Raw genomic sequence first — 19,152 nt, 5'->3', positions numbered from 1 at the left:
GCGCTATATAAATAAAGGTGACTTGACTTGATTGGACAAGCATAGTACACAACTTGTTTATATAAAGGCTCTAGCATTGCGCATCCTTGTATTATATATTGCCGACTGTACTATCATTTACTTATCCTGAATGGACTTTTTGGACTATAAAAGGTAAGAATTAAAAGATCTCCACTTCAATTGATGCGTTTCCATCGCCGTTTGACATTTTTTCACAAAGCTGATTCCTTCATAATATGATTTCTTTAAAATACAACACTTACTATTCAGTCAGTAAAGCAAATAAATGTTCAAACAATTTTTATTATTATTTTCATTTTCATTAACAAACAGAACATCCCCATTTGTTATAATTTTACACTATTATCTGTCTTGAACTGTTTTTATTTATTTTACATCTTTGCACTTGGGTAAATAAACTTCAAATCCAGTCTGTTTTCTGTAAGAGCCTCGTTGCATTGACATACAACAAATTTAAACAAAACCAACATGCAAACCATAAAGTAATTCAGCATGCAATTTAAACATATTTAAACATGACATTTCAGTGTCTTATGGCATCTGTAGGTGGGTTCTCACACAGAGAAATGGTCACTGATCGGCGGTTTCTCCACCCACTGGCCGTAGCCCTTCCTTTCCAGGTAAGACTTCAGCACACTCTTTGCTTCCTGGTACAGCTTTGCCATCATCTTGACGTTCAATAAAGAACGAGATAGTCAATACAAATCTGAAGTGGACAACTAGCAGCAGCACCCATTAAGAATTCTTCTTTTTAAAGCTGGAGAACTAATACTTTGATTTGTTGTCAGTAATTGCATGTAAAAAAAACAACAGCTAAAAAACACTTCAAATTCACCAGGGTGGTTTCCAGGGCGTTGCTAGGGTGTTCTGGGTTCCAATATTGTTACAGAGTCGTTTCGAGTCAGCTAGTGTGACGTTGGTTGCACAATTAATCTAAATAATACTGACATTACGATATGGCTTAAAGGAACACTCCACTTTTTTTGAAAATAGGCTCATTTCACAAGTCCCCTAGAGTTAAATAGTTGAGTTTTACCGTTTTTGAATCCATTCAGCCGATCTTTGTATCTGGCGGTAGCACTTTTAGCATAGCTTAGCATACATCATTGATTCTAATCAGTCCATTAGCATCTCATTCAAAAAATGACCAAAGACACTTTCAATATTTTTCCTATTTAAAACTTGACTCTTCTACAGTTAATTCGTGTGCTAATACCAACTGAAAATGAAAAGTTGCGATTTTCTACACCTATATGGCTAGGAACTACTTTCTCATTCCTGCGTAATAGTCGCGGATCTTCGTGGCAGTACCATGGCTGCAGCAGCGCAATGATGGAACACAGCGCCTGAAAGTAGCCCAGCTAGGTAACTTTCAATGTGACCGGCACTAAGTTTGTGTAGTTGCAGAGAAAGTTTCAGGCTTGCAGCCGACAAATTGTGTTGTGGATTTACCTGTGTGATTAGCCATGGTTCTGTGTGTTGTAAAGGGCTGTGATAGTAAGTCGAAGGTGTATACTACCACCATGTTTCACAGAATACCAACGAATCATTGCGCCGCTGCAGCCATGGTACGGCCGCGAAGATCCGCGACTATTACGCAGGAATGAGAAAGTAGTTCCTAGCCATATAGGTGTAGAAAATCGCAACTTTTGAGGGACAAAAATCTTTCAGATTTATTCAAAAATATCTTAATTTTTGTTCTGAAGATGAGCTTGGAATAGTGTTGCTTTCGCCAACAAAAATTATAACTAAATATCGTCGTCAACGAACCTTTATCCCGTGACGAAAACGAGACGAGACGCAACGCTGGTCATGTGACGATGACTATAATTAAATGTATAATGTAATATTGTTGACGAATAAAAATGAGACTAAATGTGGTTTACAAAATAAAAACTATGCTAAAATGTCTCTTCATTTTCGTAGGCCTGAATGTTATAACGTTATTTCGTCTCGTCAGGTGACGTCACTTCCTTAAGCCCCACTCGCGGCATTATTTAGAAGATGTAGCTGCGCTGAGTTAGCATAAACAACAACAAACAAAGCTAAGTCTGACAAAGAGAAAGGGACCGATGGCTGGCCAGCTGGGGTTCGTCTTTGGGAGAAAAAGAAGAAGCGACATAAAGGGTTAGTTCACCCAAAAATGAAAATTATGTCATTAATTACTCACCCTCATGCCGTTCCAAACCCGTAAGACTTTTGTTCATCTTCGGAACACAAATTAAGATATTTTTTTATACCTATATTTTTTTCCGATGGCTCAGAAAGGCCTCCATCCATCTGGGCCTCTGACGTGAACTCACAAAGTGAGTAAGTGCAAACTGCAAAAATGCTTGTTGTGAGATGGACTTTTTAACGACGTCTTTAGTACCTTTTATGGGTCTTGAGAGATGAAATGTCATTGCTGCCAATGGAGGCCTTTCTGATCAATTGGATTTCAACAAAATATCTTAATTTGTTTTCCGAAGATGAACAAAGGTCTTAAGGGTATCGAACGACATGAGGGTAAGTCATTAATGAGTCTGACAGAATTTTCATTTTTGGGTGAACTAACCCTTTAAGAGACATCTAACATGTTTGGTTGGTAAAATAAACATGTTGTAAATTCAAATCAGACCGTCCTCCATGTCTGGAATGGATGTATTATTGAGTCTATAAGGTAACAATAATATAATAAGATAACCTTGTTTGAAATGGGTTTGGCTAAAAGAAAATGTTAGTTCCGTCTATACTACTAGGTACTTATACTATATTGACTGAGTTAAATAGAATTGCATTACTAAAAAGAGACTAAAATACAAACTCCTGCATCTGCTCTGAGTTTGGATCGCTTATAACATGCAATTGGAGAAACAATATGCGCCAACCGTCTTCCCTGACTTGTAATGAAAAGTGAATACAAACCGACTGTTGTCGACAAAAGATGATTTAAGGGCTCCTTGCGGTTTTACACTAAAATAAAGGCTAGATGGTTTAATGTTTGAAAATTAATTAAGACAGCCAAAAATATTAGTATTGTAATTTTACTGTTATTAGGGCTGGGCACCGAACGGCGATAATTTTATGGTATCGAACGAAAAACTCAGATACTATGAGTATCGAAAAATTATTTATCTTTCGGTGCCAAAAGCCAAGCGGCTTTTATACACTTATAAAAGTGGATGCCGAGTCAGTAAAGTGCAACATATGTGATAAGTATTGCAACCAAAGGCGCAAAAGGAAAACTTTCTGTGAGACGTAAGTTCACAAACAGCGCGAGTGAATCACTGCATGCGCGCGCTCTGTCTCTCCCTTTCAAAATGCTCAAATGGCTTCACATCAGCGCATCTGCACTAAAATCGAGCTGCACAGTTGACACAGGATTTGCCACTTGCACAATCGAGGCAGTGTCGCATCGTCACAAAAATTTATCATTTGCATTTATTTTTAAGTCTGAATAAATTACCTCTGAATAAAATTCAGGCCCTGAACAAATGTCTGTAAAATTCCCTATAAATAATTCTACATGATAAAAAGAAGGCTTCAAATAGATCTGTACTGCTTCCTGTGATCGACGATCGGTGATCGGTTCCAAAAATCCTGATCAGAGCACCCTTACAAAAAGCACAACCAGTTTTATTAATAATGTTACCCTGAGTGAGAAGTGTTACCAGAATTTGTTTTAATTAAGGTGAAAAATAAAAGTTTTGTGTTTAATGTATTTTAGTTGATGTTGAAATGGATTTTAAAACATATTGTATCGAAAAAAGTATCGTTAGGAACCGGTATCGAAATAGAGGTAACGAAATTGGCACCGGATCGAAAGATTTTGAACAAAACCCAGCCCTAACTGTTATACTGTAAAATAAAATGATCCTATGAACGATTTATAAAGCATTTGTAGGTGACCTTAAATTCAAATGCAGAGTGTACAAGCGCATCAACACCTACAGAACAGTCACGAAGTACAACACTCATCATCATGGTCAAGGAAATCAAAGCACGCTCTCTTAAAATGTATGTAGGCATAGCCCGGTTTCTTTATAAAGTGTGTGTGTAGGCATATATTATTTTCAGGAAATCATTAAAATAAAATGAATACATTTCAGTAATTAATAAAAAAGCTGTTTTGTTGTTCCTTTACGTGTATTATTATAGTAATGCATGTCGTGATTGCCTACTTATCTTTGTGTTTTCCTAAATGACGTTGAAATAATTGAATTGCTGGTATATGAGTAGGCATACGCATAAAGACATTTTCACATCAGTTTCTGCTTAAATACATCATGATTTGTGCCATGGTTGTTAAGACCAAGTCAATAAATTAGGCTTTATGAACTTAAATAACTTATTTTATTAATATATTTATCAGAAAAATGGCAATTCGATTTTTTCTCTAAATCATGCAGCGCTATAGCTGAATGTAAATAATAAAGAGTGCAGTACCTTGGCCTCCCTGTACGTGACAGCGGTGAGCAGCTCCTCTCTCTGGGCTTCTTTAGCTACCAAATTAAATCGACTCAACATCGCTGCCTTGCAAAGACGGCTGGCCAAGGCTGGACTGCTCTTAAACGGTGAGCTGGGGAAGAAAACAGAATTTAGAGTTGAGGACATGTCAAGCTTATTAGCACTATTGGGTGGGAATCTTTAGGCACCTCGCGATTCCATCCAAATGTGGATTCTGGGAATCATGATCCGATTCCAACACGATTATTGATTGAAATTAATCAATTAGTTCAACTATTTAATTTATACTATTTTATTTACTTATTTAATTAAACAATAAGCAAAAATCAAGCAATAAACAATGTGTCTTGAATCAAAGAGTGATTTCAGTATCTGAAAGTACATTGAAGTACACCAAGCATTATAGCTGTTTTTTTGTTTTTATTTATGACATTACAGACTAAATTCACACTAATGCACGGATCTGTTTTGACATTTAATATGTTTGGTTCTCTCTGTTTATTCCCTTAAGACATAACTGAGTGTGCTTTTAATGTGCTTTTAATTTAATTTAATTTGGTGTTTTCAGAGCACACACATTACAGTGTACATGCGCAATTCAAGCTGCCATCTGTTAGTAAATGAGTTTTGTGTATCTAATAATGCATTTCAAATGGCATAAAGTGTAACGTCACTGATCATTTGGAAGAGAAAACAGTGAAATACCATTGTGACTGCACAATATATGTTACGCAACTGAGCAAAAGCCTGTGTTTTTCACAGTGCATAGAAAGCAAGGACAACAATTGTCATTTAGGCCTGGTTTCACAGACAGACAAGCACTGCATTGTGACATGTCTCATTTAATGCAGTTGAACACAACACATTACAGAATTACAGTAATGAGAATAACCAATAAGAAGCACCTGGATGCATTAAAAGCATGACAAGCATATATGGATAACACTCACTCTTCGGTAGACTTTCCTTCCAGAGCATTGACCATCTCCACCGTAAGATCTCCGTGGCTCCAGTTAAGGCTGAGGGACTTTTGGGTAGGGTGTGCGTCTAGAGGCACGGCCGAGGACACCAGGCTGATGTGTGGCCGGTAGACACAGTAGTACAAGGGAAGTGCTGAGGTGATGCCATCGACACGCTGGTTCACTGCCATCTCTATACCGCGAGTATCACAGCAGCTGCCATCGCCTGAGCAAAACAAGAATACCAGGAACAAAATGCATTAACAGCACTTGGACTAATGGTTGACCGAATACAGTTTTTTTTTATAGTTTTTTTTTAAAGAGGACCTATTGTGCTTTTTTTACATTTTCAACTTTCTTTAATTGTGTAATGTGTGTCACTCTTTCTGAATTCCCGTTATAGACTTGAGTTTTCTTCTTGGAACAAAGACATCACAGCATTCCATAATATACTGTAAACCGGCTGTTGTCAACAAAAAAGTTAAGAGCTCCCTGCGGTTCTATGTCAATATAAAAGTTTGATGGTTTAATGTTTGAAAATGAGTTAATAAAGTCAAAAACATTAAAATTGTAATTTTACATTTATATTATAAAATACAATTATTATTGTTATTATTATTATATATATTTTTTAAATACTCAGGTTTTTATTTTACAATGAAACATTACAATATTAATATTTCTTATTTTTGTTTAATATTTGACTAAATAAATAAATAAAACTACATCAAAATCATGCAAAATCATATATACCAAATATTATTTTAATTTAAAGATAATATACAATTATCACTACTTCAGTAAAAACTAATATGAGGTTAACTAATGTAAGAAAAAGGTCCTCAAAATAATTACATAAGACAAGTAAAAGTCAGCAAGACAATAAGAATAAAGAAACTAATTACAAACAAAACGGACAACTAAATACATGTTTTTCTGGAAGATGTAATAACAGTGGTATTCAGGTAAGTAATGTCCTACAACAACAAAAAATTAATCAAACGTAAAATAACACTCCAAATAATGCATGTCTTACTGTACATTTTGAATGTCCATTAATCCTTATTAAAGCTCCTTAAAGTCCCTGTAAAGGCAATTCTGAGATTTGTTTCTAAACACATTATAAATGTTAGAAATGTATTGCTGAAACACATTACAAAGACTGTGAACTATGAAGTACTGAATTCAGAAGTTAGACCATTAAACAGTTTTTCACCGTTGCTGTGTTCAGGATTTTCTGGGCGGGGCTAAAACGGTGGCTCGATGACGCACTGGAGCCACCGAGCCTGGCTCCTCCCCTAACACGATCATAACTAGAGCACATTCGCATCAGTTCGATCGTGAGTTACTGTTAGTTACTATAGTCAACAACTTACATAACAGCTTACAAAACAAAAACGATGAAAAGGTGGATTATTTTTGTGAACAGCCATCTTGATGGAGAGCTGAGGATCATCACCGACACCTACCTCTGCAGTGACTTTACACCGGTTCGTTTTACAAACTTTCACCGGAGACAACTGGGATTCACTGATAATCCGCTGCAGAACCGACTATCCCCCGCCCAGGCCTTCATCCTCCCGTCCCGCCGACATCTGGTACGTCGTGATCATAGACGCTCGTGATCAGTGAGTGTTGTCTTGTGTGCTACTGCCGCTTTCCCGCGAGTGGGCGTGGTTTCGGCGCCGACAGCGGACACACCCCCAGCGTTTGAGAGCAGAGAATGCTGCTCATTTTTTCAGGTTTTTGATAAGCTATTTTATGTACTTCCCAGATTTTTTTATGATTCAAATTTGGCTGGGTGGTTAATGAAACATTTATCTGTGGTGTGAGGAACTCAGAACACATGTTTAGTTTTGACTTTACAGGGACTTTAAGTAATTCAGTCAAAATCAGGGAGTGATTTTCAAATTTGTCATTTGTTGTTTGATTATCATTAATGATGGACTGATGGCCCATTTGCTTATTTTTTTCCCAGTTCCGACTTGGAGCACTAACACAGAAAACCACCTGGGGAACAGCGTCTCTTTTGCGGCTTAATGCACTTTTAATAACACTGTTTAATATCTAACACGTCCCGCAGTTTAGCAACAATAGACTGCATTTTACAACACTTATTTGGCTGATTTGGAAGTTAAAAGGGGTCATGAACTGGCTTTTTAATTTTTTTTATACTGTTGTCTGAGGTCAACTTGATCAAATGACGTTTGTGTGGTTTTTACATTCAAAAAAGTCATAATGATTAAGTAATAGGCTATTTTCTGCCCTGGTTTTGAGGTTCTCTCAAGAAACGTCCGGTTTTTATGGGTACAGCGCAATATATTACTCTCTTCGGCATGTTCATTGCTCGGTATTGCGATCCGTTTAGCTCCACGAGTCGATGGGCGGGACGGGACTACAGAAGCAGACGTACATATTTATCTGTTGAGGCTGTGTTTCACCACACGATGACGTCAAGGGTCGACATATTCTGAGATATCTCGTTTTCTGGCCCTGGTGTCAATAAAAGCTTTTCTTTGACTAACAAGGAAGTTTTCAGCTCCGAAACTTACAGGATATTCCTATATCACGATGAACTTTTATATATCAAAGGCTCAAGGGAAAGTTGATTTCTCAATTCATCACCCCTTTAAATTTGGCCTTTTAGGGAGGAACGAAAGCACAGATACTTTTTCAAATGAAGACAAAGTAGCACAAATTTTACATAAAGCACCAAGTAAATTTGACATGAATACGACATAGCAGACAACTGGATACAGCGCAGCAGTTTTAAATCAAGGATTCAAAGTTTGTTGTTAGTGCTGCTGTCAAAATAAAAATCCTATTTCCGACACATTGGCCAAACAGAAAAACGTACCGCCTGATGCGATAATTAAAAAACTGCCTATCATCTATAATCTGATATATCACCCTTGGCCATTTATCAGCTGACCACTAGCCCTAGCATTGGGCTTTATGCTAACTTACCAATGAAGATGCTGCTCACGTAGACTGGCTCAATAAAGTGACTCAGTAGCGCCCCCTGGAAGCCCAACACCTGCCACTGCATGATCTTATCTGTGGCGGACATACTGACAACATGCGAGCCCATCTGCTCATACGAGCTGGAGAACTTGGAGAAGACCTTCCCTTCCACCACCACATGAAGCCCAATCTGATTATTCACCTCCCAAGCAGAGATTGACAAAGGATTGAGACGGCTAGAAAACAAGGACAACAACTGTGATGTAGTTTAACAAATTCATACCGAAACCTGATTTCTTTATATGAAATGTTTTGCATGAAAAGAATAATGTCTGCTATATTTCTTCAAGATTAAGGTCACAATGTGTGCATGCACAACTGAGGAATAAAAAAGCTAGAGCTCAACCAATTAAAAAGAAAATGTCAACTTTCAACCCTATAAAGTCTACTTTCATATTTGTTTCATATTTGACATGCACATGTCTTAGGCCTGTAAATTATGAACATGATCAAAACTGCTGAAACTTTTGCACAAAATCTACTACATGCCTTTTGTCGTCTGATTGATAGTTCATAGAATAGAATCATAGAATCATTTTTCAACAAGTGAAAGTCTTTAAGTATAATTGTAAAAATGTCCACCTTCAGCTTGTGCTTCACGTGTCTTTTTGCTGTGAAATCTTCAAAGATTTTTATAAAGTAAATGTAAGAATAACTTTATATTGTTTGTAATATTTCAAGATGAACTCTTACTGGACTGAAGCAAACATATGAATTCCAAACATATTTTTTTAAAGAAAAATCATGTTCAAATGTGAGCATCAAATATGATCCATCAGTGGTCTGGCTATCACCAGACCAAGCTCAATTTAAGATTGCACATTGGTCTGGGGAGTCTGTTATGTATTTTCTACTGCACCAGAGGCGTGATAAACGAGCATAAATTAAATGACTCTGTACGCAATTGGATAGTCCTTCAACCAATCAGACCACAAGAGGCGTGATCAACGGGCAACGACCCATCGCTTCTCTATCCATCATCGTGTTAAACCCGGCAATAGCGCACCAGGTGGATAAGCCCGTCTGTGATTGGTTCCCACAAAAGTGTAACAGAAGCAGCAGAAATTAATGTACAGGTTTCCAGACTGATTTGCAGGGCGAAATCAAATCACCGGCAGATCAGGCTGGGTTTACCCAGTCTAATCCATCAGGCTTTTGAGGAAGGTTTATTCGATCATCTCTCAGTCATCATTGTGACCAAAAACCAAAGCTTTTAAACCAAAGCTAAGCATTTAAATGTCATCTTAAGACATATTATTGGCAGATATAGAGAGACGACTGATTTATGTATTTTATGTAAGTAGTCTGTTAAACTGTTATAAAGATCAGATTTATTTACGTTACAAGCATCAGAATTGTATATTTCTTGTAGGGCTGGGTATTGACAAATTTCTCCTTCTGTTCACAAGCTTTCGATTCAATCCGATTATTTTGGATATATATCAGATACAATGCAAGAAGGAAAAAAATCTCAACTAATGCTGTAAACTATACATGGGTGTCAGTTGGTAGGCCTACTACATTACTGTAATATTGAAGGTTAAAATTAAATTTGTATGCAAACATTTAAATTACACTCAAGAATGTTTTTATAATAATAAAGTTATAATACTAACTTTACAATTACATAATCATATTCTAGTCTAATTCGTTTTGAAATATACACATTTAAATGGTGGCTGTCATAAAAACTTTACTGATTTATTCAAACATGCATTAAATATTGAAGATCATTAAAAATGAATGAATATGTAATGTGGTGCATATATTTATCAAAATGCTCCTAGTGTTCATTTTTCTAGCTCACTAGTGAGTTTATGGTCACTGACTATCGTTTTTCTGAGGAAAATGTGACGTTACATGACATTGTTTACCAACTGTTTTATTGACGTCTTTCTGCGGTTGAATCACTGATTGAGTAAGATGTACACTATCTTTTAACATACCTTCAGATGTTGATTCATGTTTATGTCACGCTGTAACTGGTATTAAAGCGGATGAGTTCATGTGCACTCTGCACTGCCGCTTCACTTGAACTAACTCTGAGGTGCAACTGCGATCTGTCGCCACATTAAACAGCGCCAAATCATGTCATTTGAAATGGGAGACATTGTTTCATATCAAAAGTAAAAGCACAACAATTATTGCCATTTATTGAATGGGAGGCACTACAATGTTCCGTTCATTCATCAACTGAAAACAGGATGACTAATCGATTCTTGAGATTTAAGAATCGATATTGGTTCGTAAAAATGAGAATCGATTAAAATCGAGATATCAATATTTTGTACCCAGCCCTGCTTTTTTGCCAGATATACATATCAGCATCTGTAACTAATTGCATTTTTTGTTCAGTTTGGACCTCTGAATAAAACAGAGCTATTTTTTCCTACTCGAGTTTGAGCTCCATATTACCACTATATCATATGAGCCTAAAAGCCTGATGTATCAAATATGATACTAAACGAAATACACATATGCAAATTTCTTTTTAGATTTTGTCTAAAGGTTCAACGAACTGTTCAATTTTAAAAAAGATTTTTCTGACTATTATTTCATGTCAGGCTTTACAGGATTAAAGAAGAACAATATAGTGGGCCTTCATCAGACGTGACTCTCTTCGTTTATACAGAGTGAATGTTGCATCATCTCTACTTTAAAGCCTATGTAAATGTATGTGTGTGAGTGTGTACAGTTGAGAAGGTATCTGTGCCGCTCCTTTGGGCAGTTGGCTCAGGTACAGGTGTAGAGTGATGTGATTTTTGAAGCTGAGGAGCTTCGTGGTCTGGTCCTGCTGAAAGACGGACTTCTCCTCCAGAGCACTATTCTTACTGAAGAACAGCAACAGATTCCTGTACAGAAACCTATGGCACATTCAAAACACAGTCTAAATTACATTAATCTGTGCTTTAAATCAACTACAGACTATTTAATTATCTTACATTTGGCTATTTCGAGTTTGGTTGACCAACAGAAGTTAAACTGTCACCGTCAATGGATTAACACTTTCAAATATCTTTGTTTTGTTTTTCAAAAAAATTACTATAAATTCACCAAACAGTAAAGCATGTAAATGTTTTTGAAAGAATTACCATTATGCTCACCAAGGCTGCATACATGATAAAAAAAAACAATAATATTATAAAATATTATTACAATTTGAAATAACTTTTTCTATGTGAATATATTTTCACATATAATTTATTCATGCAATCAAAGCAACATTTTCAGCGTCACATGATCCTTCAGAAATCATTCTAATATGCTGATTTGCTGCTCAAGAAATTTCTCTCATTATTATCAATGTTGAGTTGTGCTGCTTCATATTTTTGTGGAAGCTGATACATTTAAAATGTTTAATGTGTCCTTGCTGAATAAAAGTATCAATGCCTTTAAAAAATTGACTGACCCCAATCTACTTCCAGAAAACCTTTTTTCAAACACGGTTTCAGTTTTGTAAGGAAATTCACACATGGGCACAAACCCATTTCAAGAATTAAAGCAAAAACCTACAGATCACAAGGTTTTTAGATCATGAGACATAAAGTGTAAACCACAGCGACCAAAAGCTTTTTGGACAGTGCCAGCAAAGAGGTGAGTAATAAGAACATCAATGTAATGACCACCTTTAACAGATGAAAATCCTAAGTACCTCATTAGTGATCTCCGGGCAGTTACTACCGCGTGTGAATCATGCAGGATTCGTCCTGTGGGTGCTGGACTGGCTTTGGTATTAGAACTGCCCGTTCCAAGAGCAACAACCTCACATCCTGTGGCTGCAGACGAAACACAGCAGAGTTTGGATTAGACTTACATAATAACAGGCATATGATACATTGCACAAACTCCATCTCCAAATGGTGCTTGCATATTTTATTGGGGTGAGTTATGCACCAGAGTTTATGTTCATCTGTCTTTAGTGTGTAATGTTGCTGTTTGAGCATGAAAGCCTCCCTCCAGCGGGAGTTCTTCTCTATATCAGTGTCAGTGTTTCTGAACTCCCTGAAACACCTCCATTAAAGTCTTGAATTTTCTTTGGGAACGAACATGTCAAAATATTCCTCATTTAAATAATTCCCGCCCAAGGCATACGCTAAATAAAGGGATGGGGCCTGGTTGAGTTAGTAGTGTGTTGAAACTCACGGTTATATTTCCCAAACATGCTGGAAGAGCTTGACCAATCACAACACACTGATCCAGCCGAACAATCAGAGCACACTGCGCTTTTCCGAAGGAGGGGCTTCATAGAGACAGGAACTAAACCAGGGATGGGTAACTGGCGGCCTTTAAATAGCTGGACGTTATTATACCCTGATTATCAATTTAAAAAAAAATTGAAAAGTGAGTCATGGATATTAATTACAGCATAGTATGTGCACGCTAGTGTAAACATTCACCAAAATGAGCAAACTCGGTTTTCCGGTCAAGATAGGAAACAGATGATCTTTTTACAGAGTTCAAGTGGGCACCCGTATGTTTGGTTTGTTTGCAAATGAAATCTGTAAATGTAGTGTTGCACGATATACCGGTACTAGAAAAGTATCGCGATACCCTGCTATTAAAAATGCTACGATATGAAATTTTATTCGTACCGGTACTTTAAGAATGACAGCACTCTAATAAAAGCAGTATTTCTTAAAGGGTTAGTTCACCCAAAAATGAAAATTATGTCATTAATTACTCACCCTCATGTCGTTCGACACCCGTAAGACCTCCGTTCATATTCAGAACACAAATGAAGATATTTTTGTTGAAAGCTGATAGCTGAGAAAGGCTTCAGATAGGCCTCCATTGGCATTCAGTACATTTACTCTCCCAAGACGCATAAAAGGCACTTAAAACGTCGTTACAAAGTCCATCTCACCACAGTGACTCTACAATAATTTTACGATGCGACGACAATAGTTTTTGTGCGCAAAAAAAAATCAAAATAACACCTTTATCCAACTTGTTATTGTCTATTGTGCCTCCACGACGCATGCGCGAGAATATGACGCAGATCCGGCGTTCGGACAGATGACCCAGAAGCGATTTGTTTACAAGCAGAGGAAGACGCGCGTGTCTAAGCTGTTGAATTCTACATTGATCGTGCTTTAGGTCTCGGCGTAGTTCTCAAAATCGGGCTAAAGTGCGCACTTCATGGATTCCCGAACGCTGGCGCTACGTCATATTCTCGCGCATGCGTCGTGGAGGCACACACGGAAGACAAGAACAAGTTGGATAAAGGTGTTATTTTGATTTTTTTGCGCACAAAAACTATTGTCGTCGCATTGTAAAATTATTGTACAGTCACTGTGGTGAGATGGACTTTGTAACGACGTTTTAAGTGCCTTTTATGCGTTTTGGGAGAGTAAATGTACTGAATGCCAATGGAGGCCTATCTGAAGCCTTTCTCAGCCATCAGCTTTCAACTAAAATATCTTAATTTGTGTTCCGAGAATGAACGGAGGTCTTACGGGTGTCGAACGACATGAGGGTGAGTAATTAAGGACAGAATTTTCTTTAATTTGCGTCGATGTGTGACAGCAGGAGTCAGGACGTGAGTGCAGAGCTCTGCTTCCACTGTTCACTAAACATTGGAAGCAGAAGAGTCAAATATATATGCACAGCGCATGAAAAAGAAAGCAACAAAAACATGCACACATGAGAAAATAAAGCGCAGAGCGGGACGTGCTCGCGCTGCCGGACTCTGACTTGAAGCGCGCACACGCCTTTCTGACAACATGCGATCATGATTCAGTTCTTTCACGGATTATTGGGTTTGGATTTGTATGGTCAAAAATATGTAAAAATGCGCATCCTGGCGAGTATTCAGGTAAACACAGTCAGGGATGTCTTTAGTAAACGTATACAGTTGAATAAGAAATCAGATGTACTCCAATGAATTGGGTCCGTGCAGGTCTTAAAGGGCCGGACCTAATATTCTGTGTGATTAATGTACACAATCAGCGTGTACGTGCATATAAATGTACAACACGAATATATAATGAAACAAAGGTTATCCAGGGATAATGCCATGATGTATTTTGTGTGTGTGTGCGCTCGTGTCTCTTTAGCTCCGCCCACTGCACACCTGCACAAGCTTGGCTGTTTTCGGAAAGAATCGGTACAGTGTATCCGTCTTTTATAAAATATGATAAAACTAAAGACTCTTGGGAGACATGAAGGATGCAATACTACTCTATAGATACTCAAGATTAACATGAGACTGGCACAAACTGTGTGTGTTATGTACCCTTTAAGATGGCTCTCTGAGCATTGTTAACTAGGCATTGAGAAATATGACATGTGACCGAAACATGTGTTGTCACGTTATCATTAAAGCAGTGTTTTTTATCTTGCAATTGGTGGTTCCCCTTCATTGTTAGAGTGTGCAGGCTTTTTTGAATTGTTTCCCTAATATGTGATCAAACTCTCTTTTGGCATTAAAGGGATAGTTCACCCAAAATTGAAAATTCTGTCATCATTTAATCACCCTCAAGTTGTTTCAAACCTGTATGAGTTTCTTTGTTCTGCTGAACACAAAATATATTTTGAAGAATGTTTGTAACAAAGCAGATTGACTACCATAGTATTTTTCCCCTACTATGGTAGTCAATGGTTGCTCTATCTGCTTTGTTACAAACATTCTTCAAAATATCTTCTTTTGTGTTCAGCAGAACAAAGAAACTCATACAGGTTTGGAACAACTTGAGGGTGAGTAAATGATGACAGAATTTTCATTTTTGGGTGAACTATCCCTTTAAAAAACTATTGGTTTTAGTGATTAAAATAATGTGGGTTCTATATTGCATTCTGTTCACATATTTTTGATTTTCTTTCTTTTGAGATGGAGATAGATCCTTTGATAGAGATGATCATGTTTTTGTAATGTGGTTGATCATGTGATGTGTATATAAGGGCTTATCAATGTACGTGTTCATTGTCTGATGAAGAGCCACTGAAACATCACCTGTGGTGAGAACATGAAATGTTTTTCTAATTTTGGAGCTCTGGTATGTCAACTTTTGAGATGGAAAATTGGCAGGCCTGTGCAACAGTTTTCGGATGTTTTCCCCTCCGGGTCTCTGCACCTGTCACGTGACTGAAAACTATCAATTCCCTTCCTTTTACTGTAAATGTTTCCAAAAATAAGCTTGTCAACACCTATGACGACTCTGCTTCCTTGACCATTTTGCTTGTCTAATATCCTGTGGACATGACCTATATCATTAAGAATCCTCCAACATTTCCTGTGCTTTAGTTTGTTTGGTTTCAAAATGATATCACACCAATGAAAAATTATGAAAGGGCCAAAGGAAACCATATAATTGCTTCCTCTTCCAGTATATGTCCATATTCGGTGCACCATAGTGATCCAATGGCTTGTTGGCTATACGAAGAGATTTACTGGGGAGATTTCAATCAGCCGTCATTTTTAAGTGCCCCCATGACATTACAAATGCAACAAACAGGTGCCATTTGTTAAAAATAACACGTTGACGTTAATTCTAAAAACGAACAATAGACGTCATTATTTCATAAATGATATTAAATGTCAACAGTTCCCATGCTGTTATGCAGGAAGTACTATTTCCCGAAACCGTCTTTGAGTAGGACGTGCTGAGTGTGAACGAGACAAGTTCATTCTTCAGTTTGTCTGGTTGTACTCCTGTCTGCCCCAATGACCTCCTCATGTCTGACATGTGTTTTTATTTATCACTGTCTCTGAATTTCTTAAAGGGTTCCCACACCTTTTGAACAATGAAAATCCATGCCTTTTTTGTTTATGATTGCTGCGATAAGACTGCTGAAGCAAAATTTTCACTTGGACGTCACGTCCCAGTCAATGGGATTAATTGAATTAAACGGTTATACTTTGTGTACATACAGTATGTCTCCAAAGTGTACAAATATCTCCAAAGAAATATTTGAATGCACTCCAATGGAGTATTCAGACTGCGGACGCTAGGACGTCTGGGCTGAGAAACGATGACTTCCTGGGAAACAAAGGACTTTTCAAAGGATTAACATTTGAACACTCTCCTGAATACATAACCCAACCTGAGACACATCACACGCTGCCCATCACCCTCTGTATTGCCCATTCTCTCACACACTGAAAACTCATTCAAAATCTATGCAAAGTTAAATGTGTACAATGTGTAACTATGCATGTCTAGTATCATTTGAAACGTATCAGTGCATCTGGTAAAATTGTCTCATTCTCTCAACCATAATACAAACCTCCAAGAAGTTCTATAATTTGAGAAAAATATTGTATGTCACCAAAAGGTGACCTCCCACAGATCATCCACTCAGAGTGCCTCCTGTATGTAAATAAGTGTCCCCCTTTACAGATGTTTAGGACCCATTCAATCACAAATTCTGACTGCCCATTTGTGACCCCCTGAATGAGGAACCAAATCTAATTATTTATCACAAACACCACCATTTGGTGGACTTATTGAATTCTATTCTATCTAGGTATTTAAAGGAAGGTGTTACAAAAATAGGGGAATCTGCATTCAGATCTCCCGCACTCTTGCTGTGTGTAGCTTTTTTCACTACCAGGTAAATATTTCTAAATCTTTGATTTCTGAACGATTTATTTTGAATATGATTGATTGATACTTTTATTCGAGTTGAATTTTGATTGATGTTTCTTACCTGGTTAATAAATTGTTACGTTTGAATTTATTCTGATTTACTCTGACATTATTTCTTTCAAGTATATTAAGTGAAGACTTGTGTTACCACAAATCTGCGTCAGGTTAATATCAGACCAAAATATAATTGAGTGGAGCGTAGAGCACACTAACTGAGATTCTGGAATTCCGACTAACTTTTGGCACTAGTTCAAGTGGACTTAGACTGTGATGGCTAAAAGTGGAATTTCGGTTTAGGACAACAATAATGTTGATTGACCAACCTAAAAAGGGTGAGCCTTACCTCTGTTTAATGTAAAGTTATTCTAGCTAAGTGTACATGGGAAACCATGGCATGACCATACCAAAACCACTATTAGAGAAAGTATTGGTCGACTTATAGCTATAGTAGTGGTCGTGACTAGAAATAACGTTGCTTTAATTCAGGTGTACACAGATCTATGGGGACTGAATAAAATACTTTTAGAGAAAGCAAGCATGAGAGCGGCGCTCTAAAGTGTACAGTCAATTACCTCTGTTTTAGGGACCAAAACTGACGAGTTTGTGATCGTGAGACCCGTGTCCGGCCGGCACGAGGATCTCAAAGCGACATAGATTCCTAATGAACGAGTAAAATATAGAGTAAAGAGTGAATATAAAAAAATATTTATTCCCGTTTCTAAATTACTAAACATATTTGGAAAACATTTTCATTAATGGAGTCAGATGAAATAACGAGGTAAATACATATTAGGAAATGTATTTAATTTAATCCTGTTGTGTTGCGTAAAAGGAAAGGCAGTAACAAGCAGATACCCCTTCACCCGTGCCATTGGACGCCGAGAATTGGACCTGTGGGCGGGCTTACAGTTTACACTCAAGGTGTCGTGGTACGCACGGAAAGTGTGGCGCAAACAGTGCTCTTATAGTTTCAGAATCACCATCAAACAATGAGAATAAAGTATCGACTTAAACTCCACAAAACAAATGGTCATGTAGACTAACATGACGATCCAATGCAAAATATATGCAAATCTGTGTATTATTTTGCACCTTATGCAAAATAATGCCCGTTTCAAAAGCCATCGTTGTAGAGGGGAATCTCATAAAAAAAATTATATGGCAAAATATCCTTCACATTTCCCCTTTAACTCATAAAAAAGGAAACTAAAGAGAAACCAATTAATTTTTTCCATTGCAACATTATTTTTCAAGACAATTAATCACATTTATATTACCAGAATTATATATGTTTTTGCTTAAGTTCTTATCACTTAATTTTTTTTATTAATTAACAAAATTGTTCAAAATCAGCATAAATTAAAGGAAGGATAACAATACTACCATGATGCATAATTACAATTTAAATTATGGGGGGTTTTTTTACATTACAGTAACAAGACTTACACATACTGTCAAAAATACTAGAAAATGCAGTGTCCTCACAACTATTCTCCTTTTTAGAAAGAAATTGTATCTGTGATGATTTCCAGTCAGGATTTAGACCGTATCATAGTACTGAAACTGCTCTCATCAGAGTTACAAATTATTTGCTCTTATCATCCGATCGTGGTTGTATCTATTAGTGTTACTCGATCTTAGCGCTGCATTTGATACAATCAACTACAACATTCTTTTGAATAGACTCAAAAATGATGTAGGCATTAGTGGAATTGATTTTGCATGGTTTAAGTCATACTTATCTGACCTTTATCCGTTTGTAGCAGTAAATTAAGAGATGTCACACGATCACAAGTTCAGTATGGAGTACCGCAAGGCTCAGTGCTAGCACCTTTGCTTTTCACCCTGTACATGCTACCACTGGGAGATTTCATTAGGAAGCATGGCGTTCGTTTTCATTGTTATGCTGACGATACTCAGCTCTATATTTCTTCGCGCCCTGACGAAACGTACCAATTCACAAGATTAACGGAATGCATAGCTGATATAAAAAATTGTGTGACTTGTAATTCTGAAAAAAAAAAACAGAATTTTTAGTTATTGGACAAAAAACCTCTGCACGTAGTAACCTAGAATACTGTCTAACTCTTGATGGCTGCTATGTCAAGTCCTCG

At 37.2% G+C, this 19,152-nt stretch overlaps 1 protein-coding gene across 7 annotated transcripts in view; it reads right to left on the bottom strand.

Moving 5' to 3' along the window:
* Window positions 1-284: 284 nt before the first annotated feature.
* The window catches only part of adad1 (adenosine deaminase domain containing 1 (testis-specific)), a 58,270-nt gene continuing 39,402 nt past the window's right edge, over window positions 285-19,152 (bottom strand). For all 7 annotated transcript variants that reach the window (XM_079839912.1, XM_079839914.1, XM_079839910.1 and 4 more), the window contains 6 exons: window positions 12,103-12,226; window positions 11,144-11,314; window positions 8,394-8,626; window positions 5,418-5,652; window positions 4,447-4,579; window positions 285-689 (listed from right to left, as the gene is read on the bottom strand). In XM_079839912.1, coding sequence (XP_079696038.1) covers window positions 576-689; window positions 4,447-4,579; window positions 5,418-5,652; window positions 8,394-8,626; window positions 11,144-11,314; window positions 12,103-12,226 — 1,010 coding nt within the window. In that variant the 3' untranslated portion in view covers window positions 285-575. The remainder of the gene's footprint in view (window positions 690-4,446; window positions 4,580-5,417; window positions 5,653-8,393; window positions 8,627-11,143; window positions 11,315-12,102; window positions 12,227-19,152) is intronic.

The sequence above is a fragment of the Gobio gobio genome (genome assembly GCF_949357685.1).
Source record: "Gobio gobio genome assembly, chromosome: 16".
Lineage (NCBI taxonomy): Eukaryota > Metazoa > Chordata > Actinopteri > Cypriniformes > Gobionidae > Gobio > Gobio gobio.
Note: the sequence above shows the minus strand (reverse complement) of the source record. Positions and strands in the feature narration are given on the sequence as shown.